Genomic DNA, 14614 nt, shown 5'->3' with positions numbered 1-14614 from the left:
TAACAGCAGAAGCAGCAGCAGAAGGTATCTCCTTTAGAAGAAGATATTGGATTTATATCCCGCCCTCCACTCTGAAGAGTCTCAGAGCGGCTCACAATCTCCTTTCCCTTCCTCCCCCACAACAGACACCCTGTGAGGTAGATGAAGATATTGGATTTATATCCCACCCTCCACTCCGAAGAGTCTCTGAGTGGCTCACAATCTCCTTTCCCTTCCTCCCCCACAACAGACACCCTGTGAGGTAGATGAAGATATTGGATTTATATCCCGCCCTCCACTCCAAAGAGTCTCAGAGCTGCTCACAAACTCCTTTCCCTTCCTCCCCCACAACAGACACCCTGTGAGGGAGATGAAGATATTGGATTTATATCCCGCCCTCCACTCCGAAGAGTCTCAGAGCGGCTCACAATCTCCTTTACTTCCCCCCCCCCCAAAACAGACACCCTGTGAGGTAGATGAAGATATTGGATTTATATCCCACCCTCCACTCCAAAGAGTCTCAGAGCGGCTCACAATCTCCTTTACTTTCCCACCCCCCACCACAGACACCCTGTGAGGTAGATGAAGATATAGGATTTATATTCCGCCCTCCACTCCAAAGAGTCTCAGAGCGGCTCACAATCTCCTTTTCCTTCCTCCCCCACAACAGACACCCTGTGAGGTGGGTGGGGCTGGAGAGGGCTATCACAGCAGCTGCCCTTCCAAGGACAGAGTCTCAGAGCGGCTCACAATCTCCTTTCCCTTCTTCCCCCACAACAAACACCCTGTGAGGTAGATGAAGATATTGGATTTATATCCCGCCCTCCACTCCAAAGAGTCTCAGAGTGGCTCACAATCTCCTTTCCCTTCCTCCCCCACAACAGACACCCTGTGAGGTGGGTGGGGCTGGAATGTTGTGGGTGGGGCTGTTCCTCCCCCACAACAGACACCCTGTGAGGTGAATGGGGCTGAGAGAGCTATGACAGAAGCTGCCCTTTCAAGGACAACTCCTGCAATAGCTCTGACTGACCCAAGGCCATTCCAGTGGGTGAAAGTGGAGGAGTGGGGACTCAAACCAGGTTCTCCCAGATAAGAGTCCGCACACTCCACCTCTGCACCAAACTGGCTCTCCAGTGGCACTTTGTTTTATTTCGTCAAAGCAACAGAGCTGCCTACCATGCTCATATCTAAAATTGATTTCCCCCAGAGGCTCAGGCAACAGGGTGCATTCCTCCATGTTATGCTCACAACAGTCTTGTGAGGTAGGGCAGACAGGGCATGACCGGCCTGACATCACACAGCCAGGTGGGGATTTGAACCTAGGCCTCTTGGACCTTAGTCTAACATCCTCACTGGCAGGGGTGGAAAGGGATTTAGAGACCCCTGCCAACAAAAATCCGTATACTCAAAGCCAGAGATGGCCAAACTTGTTTAACAAAAGAGCCACATAGAATAAACGTCAGACGTTTGAGAGCTGCAAGACGTGAATGTCAGATGTTTGAGAGCTGCAAAGAAGGAAGGAAGGATAGCAAATAAATGGGGAGGTGGAAAGAAAGCAACTTTAAATGCATTCTCCAAGCTGCCAGCTGCCTTGGCTTGGAGAAGTGATTTAAAGAGACAGATGCGTTCTCCAAACTGGCCGATGAGGTGGCGGGGGCTTCAAGAGCCATACAATATGTGCAAAAGAGCCAGTTTGGCCACCCCTGGTCAAAGCGATGGTATTCCCAGTAGTCATGTATGGCTGTGAAAACTGGACCATAAGGAAGGCCGAGTGCAGAAGAACAGATGCTTCTGAGATGTGGTGCTGGAGAAGACTCTTGAGAGTCCCTTGGACCGCAAGAAGATCCAATCAGTCAGTCCTAAGGAAAATCAACCCAGACTGTTCCCTGGAAGGTCAGATGCTGAAGTTGAAGCTCAAATCCTTTGGCCACCCAGTGAGAAGGGAGCACTCCCTGCAGAAGAATCTTGAGAGTCCCTTGGACTGCAAGAAGATCCAATCAGTCAGTCCTAAGGGGAAATCAACCCAGACTGTTCCCTGGAAGGTCAGATGCTGAAGTTGAAGCTCAAATCCTTTGGCCACCCAGTGAGAAGGGAGCACTCCCTGGAGAAGAATATTGAGAGTCCCTTGGACTGCAAGAAGATCCAATCAGTCAGTCCTAGGGGGAAATCAACCCAGACTGTTCCCTGGAAGGTCAGATGCTGAAGCTCAAATACTTTGGCCACCCAATGAGAAGGGAGCCCTCCCTGGAGAAGACCCTGATGCTGGGAAAGACAGAAGGCAAAAGAAGAAGGGGATGGCAAAAGATGAGATGGCTGGACAGTGTTACTGGTGTAACTAACACGAATTTGAGCAGACTTCGGAGGATGGTGGAAGACAAAAGGGCCTGGCGTGACTTGGTCCAGGGGGTCGCAAAGAGTTGGACTTCACCGTGCGACTGAACAACAACAGCAGCAAACGACACATACTTGTACAGCATTGCAGTGATGTAACACACTAAGGTTATGAGAAACTTTCAGGGGTACCTCAGAAACAAGCACTTGATTAAGTCCTTTATCTTTAGAACAGAGATCTCAGTAACCGTAACGAAACATACGACTGTACAAAACAAGTATCCTCGAAGCCTCCTGTCTAATTCTGCAAATGTGACATGTGCAGGACTTCTTTTGTAGCAGGATCTCCTTTGCCTATTAGGCCGCTCCCACCCCCCAACGTAGCCAATCCTCCTGGAGCTTCCGGGAGGCCCTGTACAAAGAGCCCTGGAAGCTCGTGGAGGATTGGCTGCATGGGGAGGTGTGGCCTAATATGCAAAGGAACTCCTGCTAGAATTCCACCCCTGGGCCACACACTCCTGATGTAGCCAATCCTCCTGGAGCTTGCAGTAGGCCCTGTACTAAGAGCCTTGTAAGCTCTTGGAGGATTGGCTACATCAGGGGGGTGTGGCCTAATAGGCAAAGATGTTCCTGTTACCAAGAAAGCCCTGGGCACGTGGATACCCTGTTTGCTTCCCACAGCTTTCTCCTTCTGCAACCAGCTCCTGTGAAGAAACATCACCAGGGCCATCTTCCACAGTGCGTGTCTGTGGCTCCCTCAAGAACAGCAGCAGGTGGCCGAAACGGATCTCTTCTCTACCCACTTCTGCCACATCAGAGCTGCACAAAGGACTTTCCGCTGCTTCGTAAGCCGCCGCTTCTTTTGTGCCTTCCTCATGATGGGGCATTCTGGAAGACGTCAAGAAATGCCGACTGTTAGAAATGTTCCTACCTTTCTTGATTTCTCAACATTTTGCATTGTTTGTAACAGCTGGTACAATTCAACTGTCATTCCCACATGCTTTTAACTGTGGCCTCTTCCCTTTCTAAGCGGCCCCATGGCGCAGAGTGGTAAAGCAGCAGTACTGCAGTCTGAACTCGCTGCTCACGCCCAATCTGATTTCAATCCCTGCGAAAGCTGGGTTCAGGTCGCCAGCCCAAGGTTGACTCAGCCTTCCATTCTTCCGAAGTCGGTAAAATGAGTCCCCAGCTTGCTGGGGGGAAAGCGTAGAGGACTGGGGAAGGCAATGGCAAACCACCCTATGAAAAGTCTGCCGTGAAAACATTGTGAAAGCAATGTCACCCCAAAGTCGGAAACGACTGGTGCTTGCACAGGGGACCTTTCCTTTCCCTAAGATTAAAAGAGCCCCATGGCGCAGAGTGGTAAAGCTGCAGTACTGCAGTCGAAGCCCTCTGCTCATGACCCAAGTTCAATCCTGGCGGAAGCTGGGTTCAGGTAGCCGGCTCCAGGTTGACTCAGCCTTCCATCCTTCCGAGGTCGTTCAAATGAGTCCCCAGCTTGCTGGGGCGAAGTGTAGAGGACTGGGGAAGGCAATGGCAAACCACCCCGGAAAAAATCAGCCGTGAAAACGTTGTGAAAGCAATGTCACCCCAGAGTCGGAAACGACCGGTGCTTGCACAGGGAACCTTTCCTTTCCCTTCCCTTTCTGTATCACTTCATAGTTCTAATACATATGAAGATTTGGGCTGTATACTGACTTTATTCTTAATAAACGGTTTGAAAACGTTAAAAAAAAAAAGAGGATGAGTTTCACAGATCGCTCTGCAGCCTCACGTATCCCCGCGGCTGCCGCCTACTCACAAGAAGGCAGCAGCCGTGGGGCTACTCGCGAATAGGCAGCAGGCCCAGTGACTGGGGCAGAGTTCTGTTACCTAGGGCGCCAGCAAGGCTAAGCTTGGCCCTGCATCCGTGGCTGCTAAGCCATGGGGGCTAAAACGAACGTCCCCATTTAGAGGCACTGAACCTCTGAATCTCAGTTCTAAGAGGCAACATCACGGGAAGTCCTTGGCATCTATGCTCTGTTCTTGGCTGCCCAGGGGAACTGGTTGGCCACTGCGTGAGACAGGATGTTGGACTAGATGGACCACCAGTGTGGTCCAGAATGGCTCTTCTTAAGTTCTGACCAACCACTGGCTTACAAGAGCACGAGGCTGTCTGTAAGCGTTAGCCGCCGTCTCTCTATTTATCACAACAAGGATTTACCGTTCTTTTCTTCCGGATGATGAAGATATGAATGTCCTCGCTCCGATATTCCTCATCGTGCTGGTCTAGGGGAACTTGCTCCAATTCAAAATCCTTCTGAAGAAGCTAGAATAGAAGATGACATCATCAGAACCCAAAGGTACAACAAGGCCCCCGGACTCACGGGATGTCTGTTTCTCTCACAACCCAACCAGGCTGCGTAATCTTGAGACCATAAAATTCAGAGTTTTCAGCTTCTGAATCTTGATACAGAAATCCTGATCTCTGCTTCCCGCACATGATCACCATGGGATCCAGCCAGACTGGAGAGCCAGTTTGGTGTAGTGGTTAAGAGCGGTGGCTCTAATCTGGAGAACTGGGTTTGATTCCCCCACTCCTCCTCCACATGCAGCCAGCTGGGTGACCTTGGGTCAGTCCTAGTTCTCTCAGAGCTCTCTCAGCCCCACCTACCTTACAGGCAATGCTCCGCTAGTGTGAGCTGGCTCACAGTTTTTTTAGCCTCCAGCTCGCACAGTTTTGTCTTCGTTCACAAAGGATGGCCTCAGAGCAAACTAATTTATGCAGCAGCTCACAATTTTAATGCCAGTAGCTCACAAAGTAGAATTTTTGCTCACAAGACTCATAAAACATAAGAGGAGCCATGTTGGATCAGGCCAATGGCCCATCCAGTCCAACACTCTGTGTCACATAAGAACATAAGAGGAGCCATGTTGGATCAGGCCAGTGACCCCTCCAGTCCAACACTCTGTGTCACATAAGAACATAAGAGGAGCCATGTTGGATCAGGCCAATGGCCCCTCCAGTCCAACACTCTGTGTCACACAGTGGCCAAAAATTTATACACACACACACATATATATATACACACTGTGGCTAATAGCCACTGATGGACCTCTGCTCCATATTTTTATCTAACCCCCTCTTGAAGCTGGCTATGCTTGTAGCCGCCACCACCTCCTGTGGCAGTGAATTCCACGTGTGAATCACCCTTTGGGTGAAGAAGTATCTCCTTTTATCCATTCTAACCCGACTGCTCAGCAATTTCATTGAACGCCCACGAGTTCTTGTATTGTGAGAAAGGGAGAAAAGGACTTCTTTCTCTACCTTCTCTATCCCATGCATAATCTTGTAAACCTCTATCACGTCACCCTGCAGTCGATGTTTCTCCAAGCTAAAGAGCCCCACACGTTTTAACCTTTCTTCATAGGGAAAAAAGTGTTCCAAACCCTTAATCATTCTAGTTGCCCTTTCCTGCGCTTTTTCCAATGCTATCATATCCTTTTTGAGGTGCGGCAACCAGAATTGCACACAGCTTAGAGGGAGTATTGCTCACAGGGTGTCTGTCGTGGGGAGGGGAACGGAAAGAAGATTGCCAGCTGCTCTGAGACTCCTCTGGGTAATGAAGGGTGGGGCATAAAAACAGTGAGAAAGAAGTCCATCAGGAAGCACAAAGCTGACTAACCTCAAAGTATCTCCGCTCCACTTCTGGGTTTTTCCCCATCGTTCTTTCTTCGTAGCAACAAAGGATTTGGGTCTCTGGGCCAGAGAGATCCTTCAGGGTCTTGATTAGCGGCTCCAACGACTGCCCACAAAACAAAAGAAGATCTGACACTTAACAGCACTTCACAGTTTACAACATTTGTGGTGGCAAAGTGCTGCTACGGCAAGTACCAAAAGGCCGGATGCTTCCAAGTTGGCTACCATTTGATGGGCCCGGTCATGTGATCAGTTACCTGTGCTAAACACCTATCATACGCAAAGCTGCCTTCGACTGAATCAGACCCCTAGGGCAGTCCTGGCTCTACAGACTGGCAGGGGCTCTCCAGGGTCTCAGGCTGAGGTCTTCCCCATCGCCTCCTGCCTGGTCCTTTCAGCCGGAGATGCCAGAGACAGGACCTGGGGCCTTCTGCATGCCGAGCAGATGCTCCAGCCCTGAGCCCCGGCCCCCTCCCTGACAGTCTTGAAGACGTGCCTTCTACCGAACTAGACTGGAAGCAGCTCTCTCTCCAGGGTCTCAGGCTGAGGTCCTTCACACCATCTACGGCCAGATCCTTTATCTGGAGACGCCTTGCTGTTAGTTGAGCGCAATTACTTTCTTCAGTGAGCTGGTCGTTTCAAGGGCTTGCTGAGACTCAATCCCACCAGTTTCTGCTTTGCCAAACGAAACACACAAGAAGCGGCCTTATACTGAATCACAAGAACATAAGAGAAGCCTTGTTGGATCAGGCCAATGGCCCATCCAGTCCAACCCTCTGTGCTACATAGTGGCCAAAAAACCCCAGGTGCCACCAGGAGGTCCACCAGTGGGGCCAGGACACTAGAAGCCCTCCCACTGTGCCCCCCTCAAGCACCAAGAATATAGAGCATCCCTGCCCCAGACATAAGAACATAAGAGAAGCCTTGTTGGATCAGGCCAATGGCCCCTCCAGTCCAACCTTCTGTGTTACACAGTGGCAAAAAAACCCAGATGCCATCAGGAGGTCCACCAGTGTGGCCAGGGCACTAGAAGCCCTCCCACTGTGCCCCCCGAAAGCACCAAGAATATAGAGCAACCCTGCCCCAGACATAAGAACATAAGAGAAGCCATGTTGGATCAGGCCAATGGCCCCTCCAGTCCAACACTCTGTGTTACACAGTGGCAAAAAATCCCAATTGCCATCAGGAAGTCCACCAGTGGGGCCAGGGCACTAGAAGCCCTCCCACTGTGCCCCCCGAAAGCACAAAAAGTACAGAGCATCACTGCCCCAGACATAAGAACGTAAGAGAAGCCATGTTGGATCAGGCCAACCCTCTGTGTTACACAGTAGCCAAAAAAAACCAGATGCCACCAGGAGGTCCACCAGTGAGGCCAGGACACTAGAAGTTCTCACACTGTTGTCCCTCCCAAGCACCAAGAAGACAGAACATCACTGCCCCAGAAATCCTTGGTCCATCAAAGTCAACATTGTCTACTCAGACTGGCAGAGGCTCTCCCACCACGCATAGGTTCTTCCCCATCACTTCCTAGCTGATGCTTTCAGTCGGAGATACAGGGGATTGAACCGAGGACCTTCTGCATGCCAAGCAGAGGCTGCCACACCCCTTCAAAAAAAGCACAAGTGAACACATGAAGCAGCCTTTTACTGAATCAGACCATCGATCCACCAGGTCAGTATTGTCTAGCATGAGCTTCCCAGGGTCTCAAGCTGAGGTCTTTCGCGTCAACTGCCTCTGGATCTTTTTTTAACTGGAGATGCCAGGATTGAACCTGGGCTCTTCGGCACGCCAAGCGGATGCTCCGCCATGCAGCCACAGCCCTCCTCCCCATGATGTTTATAAAATGATGAATGGGGTGGAAAGAGCGGGCAGGGAGAACTTCTCCCACTTGCCCAAATACTGCTGTTAGGAATCCGCCTCCCACAACACCGAGACACCGCCTTCCGATGGAAATTACAGATTCTTCCCTGCTTTGTACCCTTCCTCTCTGTGCTGCCTCCCCTGCTGCCTTCCTGGGCATTATAAAGTTCCAGCGGTGCACTGATGGTGCCACATACTTTTTGGAATGTAAGAAGAGCCCTGCTGGATCAGACCAGTAAAAGCCTATCTAGTCCAGCTTCCTGACTCACACGTTGGCCAACCAGTTCCTCTGGAGGGCCAGCAACAGGGCAGAGAGGCCGAGGCCTTCTTAAGAACATCAGAAGAGCCCTGCTGGATCAAACTACTGGTCTATCTAGTCCAGCTTCCTGACTCACAGTGGCCAGCCAGTTCCTCTGGAGGGCCAACAACAGAGCAGAGAGGCTGAGGCCTTCATAAAAATGTCAGAAGAGCCCTGCTGGAATAGACAAGTAGTCCATTCTAGTCCAGCCTCCTGTCTCACACAGTGGCTAGCCAGTTCCTCTGGAGGGCCAGCAACAGGGCAGAGAGGCCGAGGCCTTCATAAGAACATCAGAAGAGCCCTCCTGGGTCAGACCAATGAGGGTCCATCTAGTCCAGCCTCCTGTCTCACACAGTGGCCAGCCAGTTCCTCTGGAGGGCCAACAACAGGGCAGAGAGGCTGAGGCCTTCCCCTGAGAAGAACATCAGAAGAGCCCTGCTGGATCAGACCAGTGAGGGTCCATCTAGTCCAGCATCCTGTCTCCCACAGTGGCCAGCCAGTTCCTCTGGAGGGCCAACAACAGGGCAGAGAGGCTGAGGCCTTCCCCTGAGAAGAACATCAGAAGAGCCCTGCTGGATCAGACCAGTGAGGGTCCATCTAGTCCAGCATCCTGTCTCCCACAGTGGCCAGCCAGTTCCTCTGGAGGGCCAGCAACAGGGCAAAGAGGCCGAGGTCTTCGTAAGAACATCAGAAGAGCCCTCCTGGGTCAGACCAGTGAGGGTCCATCTAATCCAGCCTCCTGTTGCACACAGTGGCCAACCAGTTCCTCTGGAGGGCCAGCAACAGGGCAGAGAGGCCGAGGCCTTCATAAGAACATCAGAAGAGCCCTCCTGGGTCAGACCAGTGAGGGTCCATCTAGTCCAGCCTCCTGTCTCACACAGTGGCCAGCCAGTTCCTCTGGAGGGCCAGCAACAGGGCAGAGAGGCCGAGGCATTCATAAGAACATCAGAAGAGCCCTCCTGGGTCAGACCAATGAGGGTCCATCTAGTCCAGCCTCCTGTCTCACACAGTGGCCAGCCAGTTCCTCTGGAGGGCCAACAACAGGGCAGAGAGGCTGAGGCCTTCCCCTGAGAAGAACATCAGAAGAGCCCTGCTGGATCAGACCAGTGAGGGTCCATCTAGTCCAGCATCCTGTCTCCCACAGTGGCCAGCCAGTTCCTCTGGAGGGCCAGCAACAGGGCAAAGAGGCCGAGGTCTTCGTAAGAACATCAGAAGAGCCCTCCTGGGTCAGACCAGTGAGGGTCCATCTAATCCAGCCTCCTGTCTCACACAGTGGCCAACCAGTTCCTCTGGACGGCCAACAACAGGGCAGAGAGGCCGAGGCCTTCCCCTGAGAAGAGCATCAGAAGAGCCCTGCTGGATCAGACCAGTAAAAGTCTATCTAGTCCAGCTTCCTGACTCACACAGTGGCCAACCAGTTCCTCTGGACAGCCAACAACAGGGCAGAGAGGCTGAGGCCTTCCCCTGAGAAGAGCATCAGAAGAGCCCTGCTGGATCAGACCAGTAAAAGTCTATCTAGTCCAGCTTCCTGACTCACACAGTGGCCAGCCAGTTCCTCTGGAGGGCCAACAACAAGGCAGAGAGGCTGAGGCCTTCCCCTGAGAAGAACATCAGAAGAGCCCTGCTGGATCAGACCAGTGAGGGTCCATCTAATCCAGCCTTCTGTCGCACACAGTGGCCAACCAGTTCCTCTGGAGGGCCAGCAACAGGGCAGAGAGGCCGAGGCCTTCATAAGAACATCAGAAGAGCCCTCCTGGGTCAGACCAGTGAGGGTCCATCTAGCCCAGCCTCCTGTCTCACACAGTGGCCAGCCAGTTCCTCTGGAGGGCCAACAACAGGGCTGAGAGGCTGAGGCCTTCCCCTGAGAAGAACCTCAGAAGAGCCCTGCTGGATCAGACCAGTGAGGGTCCATCTAGTCCAGCATCCTGTCTCCCACAGGGGCCAACCAGTTCCTCTGGAGGGCCAACAAGAGGGCAGAGAGGCCGAGGCCTTCATAAGAACATCAGAAAAGCCCTGCTGGATCAGACCAGTGATGGTCCATCTAGTCCAACCTCCTGTCTCACACTGTGGCCAACCAGTTCCTCTGGACTACCAACAACAGGCCATGCAGGTCAAGACTTTCTTCATTTTAATCACTCTCTGTGTAAAGTAGTATTTCCTTTTGTCCGTCCTGAACCTACTGCCCCTCAGCTGAACTTGCTACCTGCCTTGTAGCTTTGCCAGCCATGAACCAGATTGCCCCCTTACAGCCAGGTGTGGAAACCATGCACCCCACTTGCATATGCCCTGCCCTTGGAGGGACTGGGAGGCAAAACCCATCATCAGGATGCCACTTTCCAGTCATGAAGGGGAGAGAAATAATTTACCTCCTCATAGTAGATGCAGTCTGCCATCAGTATGTAATCTGGCACCGGTAGAAAGTCTGTCACTTCTTCACCCCTGCACAAGAGAAAGCAGAGAATGTGATCTCCACAATACAGAAGAGAACATTTGGGGTTTTCTGCATTCCCAGCCTATTCACCTCCTGAAGGCTTGCAACTCTTTAGGTGTCAAACATGCGGCCCGGGGGTCGAATCAGGCCCCCAAGCAATTGGCTGTCATCTGCTTCCTTCTCCCTCTCTCTTGCTTCCTTCTGCATAACAGCTTGGCTTTGCAAAAATTGCTCAATTGCACAGGAGTTACAGAGAAAAGTCTCTACTTTCTGCATTGGTTGAGGCTCCTTCCTTGGGGAGGAAGTGGGGGGGAGAGAAAGCTTTGCTTTGCCAGGCTCTCTCAATCTCACAGCAGAGCTACTGAACCAAGCCTCCCTTCCTTCTATTGGCTGAGGCTCCTCCTAGCTCCTGGCCCCTGGGGAAGGAAGGAAAGAGCCAGAGCTTCCTTTGTCTAGTTCCCTGGATCCCTTGCGAGAGATACAAAGAAAGCACCTTTAAGACCAACGAGCGCTAATGTTTTAAGCATGTTTTACTTTAAGGTTTTTTTTAAAAAAAATCTTTGTGTTTGTCTGTGTCCTTTATAGAATCATAGAGTTGGAAGGGACCTCCAGGGTTATCTAGTCCAACCCCCTGCACAATGCAGGAAACTCACAAATACCTCCCCCTAAATTCACAGGATCTTCATTGCTGTCAAATGGCCATCTAGCCCCTGTTTAAAAACCTCCAAGGAAGGAGAGCCCACCACCTCCCGAGGAAGCCTGTTCCATTGAGGAACCGCTCTAACGGTCAGGAAGTTCTTCTCATGTTGAGCCGGAAACTCTTTTGATTTAATTTCAACCCGTTGGTTCTGGTACTACCTTCTGGGGCCACAGAAAACAATTCCACCCCATCCTCTATAGGACAGCCCTTCAAGGACTTGAAGATGGTGATCCTATCACCTCTCAGCCGCCTCCTCTCCAGGCTAAACATCCCCAGCTCCTTCAACCTTTCCTCACAGGACTTGGTCTCTAGACCGCTCACCATCTTCATCACCCTCCTCTGGACCCGTTCCAGCTTATCTATATCTTTAAAATACGGTGCCCCAAACGGAACACAATACTCCAGGTGAGGTCTTACCAGAACAGAGTAAAGCGATACCATCACACTAGACTTCTGTTGATACAGCCCAAAATTGCATTTGCCCTTTTTATAGTTTCTCTTTCTGCTACCTAATCCTAAACAAGGACACATACGGCCTGCTTCGGCGGGGAGGGCGGGATATAAATAAAAATTGTTGTTGTTGGGTGCGTCTTTGGGAACTCATGCCATAAAGCAGAAGCAATGTGGGGTTTTATGTTATCTGGTGGGGAAGATTTATTATCACAAACCAGGAGAACTGGGGTGCAGTGCTCCTGTGAGAAAGTAACGGGCAAAATAAGGTTTATACAAACCATTTCAGTACCTTGGCTTGAACGGAACCGGTGATAAGGTGCCGATTCTTCTCAATGTTCATTTCCAGCAAATCCTGAACTTCTTCGAGATCCGTCACTGTAACATTTGCCCTACGAAAGAAGACAAAGTATGATTTAAGTTATGCTTGTGGGTGCACAACAGACACACGCTGAAGATCATAGAGGCTTCTCTCTTTGTCTTGCCTTTAGGGGCAAAGCCGAATTCTCTAAAATGTTTATATCTCACTTTCTATCAAAGATGGCCAAACTTGCTTAACATAAGAGCCACACAGAATAAACATCAGATGTTTGAGAGCCACAAGACGTGAGCATCAGATGTTTGAGAGCAGCAAGACAGGAAGGGAGGAAAGAAGATGGGGGGAGGGGGAAAGAAAGCAACTTTAACTTTAAATGCATGCTCCAAGCCTCAGGCTGGCTTGGCTTGCCGAAGTGATTTAAAGAGACAAACGCTTTCTCTGGCAGGGGCTTTGCGAGCCACACAATGTGTGAAAGAACCACAGTTTGGCCGCCCCCACTTTCTGTCTTTAGACTCAGGGACCTAACAACACAGGACGTTGCAAGGATGCAAAATGTGAGAGTCCAATAACAGCAACAATGCACATATGATGCACGCACAGCGACACCAAGAAAAGAAGCCATGTCCTCTAAAAAGATCCCATCTGGTCACCCTACACAGAGCTCCCCCCCCCCCCTCTGCAAAGCAGCCTTCTTTTCCAGAGGGCCCGATCTCTGTGGCCTGGGAATGCGTTGAGACTCTGGGAGACCTCCAGGCCCCACCTGGAGGTTGGCCTGAGATAGCCTGCTTGACACACACGGGGCCAGGGTGGGAGAAACTAACTGACCATCTGACCAATGGCCTTACTAGGGTTGCCAATCCCCAGGTGGGGGCAGGGGATCCCCTGGTTTGGAAGCCCTCCCCCTGCTTCAGGGTCATCAGAAAGCGGAGGGGGGGGGAAGAAATGTCTGTTGGGTGCTCCATTATTCCCTATGGAGACCTATTCCCATAGGGTATAATGGAGAATTGATCTGTAGGTATCTGGAGCGGGGGGGGGGGTTGCTGTTTTTTGAGGTAGAGGCACCACATTGGCAGCCTAGCATCCAGTGCCTCTCCCCAAAATACCTTCCAAGTTTCAAAAAGATTGGACCAGGGGGTCCAATTCTATGAGCCCCCAAAGAAGGTGCCTCTAGCCATTGTTTCCAGCGAAGGGGAGGCATTTAAAAGGAGTGCTGTCCCTTTAAATGTGGTGGCCGGAAGGCCCTTTGGAGTTCAGTTTGCTTGTCACAACCTTGCTCCTGGCCCCACCCCCAAAGTGTCCTGGCTCCACCCCCAAAGTCCCCGGATATTTCTCGAGCGGTTCTTACCCGAGGGCGGCGGCCATGAGGCCCACGAGGCCCGTTCCGGCGCCCAGCTCGAGGGCGGCCTTTTGTCGGAGGGGCAGGCGGGGGGCGGCCGGGGCGGCGCTCTTGTCGAGGAAGGCGGCCAGCACCAGCGCCGCGTCCCACACCACCACCCCGGTGCCGCCGGCCGAGCGCTGCCCCACCCGCAGCGGCCCCGCCCGCCCCCGCAGCCCCACCGCCCGCTCCAGCAGCGCCATCGCCCCTCCGCCCGCGGGGACGCGCCCAACCGCTCTCTCGACGCGGGAACTCCGCAGAGCCCCGCCCACCAGGGCCACGGCGCCCCCTGGCGGCCCGCCCTTTCACGCCGCTCGGCGACCCTGGCTGGGGAGGAGCGCCGCGGCGCGGCAGGCTTCAGTCGGAGCCACGCACAAGACACGTCCCAGCTCTTGAGAGCGGCAAGATATGAATGGCAGGTGCTGCAAGGAAGGAGGAAAATAGATGGAGTGAGAGGAAGGAAGGAAGGAGGGAAAATAGATGGAGTGAGAGGAAGGAAGGAAGGAGGGAAAATAGATGGAGTGAGAGGAAGGAAGGAGGGAAAATAGATGGACTGAGAGGAAGGAAGGAAGGAGGGAAAATAGATGGACTGAGAGGAAGGAAGGAAGGAGGGAAAATAGATGGACTGAGAGGAAGGAAGGAAGGAGGGAAAATAGATGGACTGAGAGGAAGGAAGGAAGGAGGGAAAATAGATGGACTGAGAGGAAGGAAGGAGGGAAAATAGATGGAGTGAGAGGAAGGAAGGAAGGAGGGAAAATAGATGGAGTGAAAGGAAGGAAGGAAGGAGGGAAAATAGATGGAGTGAGAGGAAGGAAGGAAGGAGGGAAAATAGATGGAGTGAGAGGAAGGAAGGAAGGAGGGAAAATAGATGGAGTGAAAGGAAGGAAGGAGGGAAAATAGATGGACTGAGAGGAAGGAAGGAGGGAAAATAGATGGACTGAGAGGAAGGAAGGAGGGAAAATAGATGGACTGAGAGGAAGGAAGGAGGGAAAATAGATGGAGTGAGAGGAAGGAAGGAAGGAGGGAAAATAGATGGAGTGAAAGGAAGGAAGGAAAAAAATATGGAGTGGAAGGAAGGAAGGAAAATCAATGGAGTGAGAGGAAGGAAGGAGGGAAAATAGATGGACTGAGAGGAAGGAAGGAAGGAGGGAAAATAGATGGACTGAGAGGAAGGAAGGAAGGAGGGAAAATA

At 51.9% G+C, this 14614-nt stretch overlaps 1 protein-coding gene across 1 annotated transcript; it reads right to left on the bottom strand.

Moving 5' to 3' along the window:
• Positions 1-3098: 3098 nt before the first annotated feature.
• VCPKMT (valosin containing protein lysine methyltransferase) lies at positions 3099-13625 on the bottom strand. The gene is made up of 6 exons (XM_060261404.1): positions 13393-13625; positions 12010-12120; positions 10514-10586; positions 5976-6095; positions 4514-4618; positions 3099-3198 (listed from the first exon to the last, which is right to left on the bottom strand). Exons 1-6 carry the CDS (start codon positions 13623-13625, stop codon positions 3184-3186), a joined length of 657 nt encoding a protein of 218 aa, XP_060117387.1. The 3' UTR covers positions 3099-3183.
• Between the last annotated feature and the right edge of the window lie 989 nt (positions 13626-14614).

This window comes from Heteronotia binoei, chromosome 21, assembly GCF_032191835.1.
Source record: "Heteronotia binoei isolate CCM8104 ecotype False Entrance Well chromosome 21, APGP_CSIRO_Hbin_v1, whole genome shotgun sequence".
NCBI lineage: Eukaryota > Metazoa > Chordata > Lepidosauria > Squamata > Gekkonidae > Heteronotia > Heteronotia binoei.
This window is presented reverse-complemented; position numbering and strand designations above follow the sequence as displayed.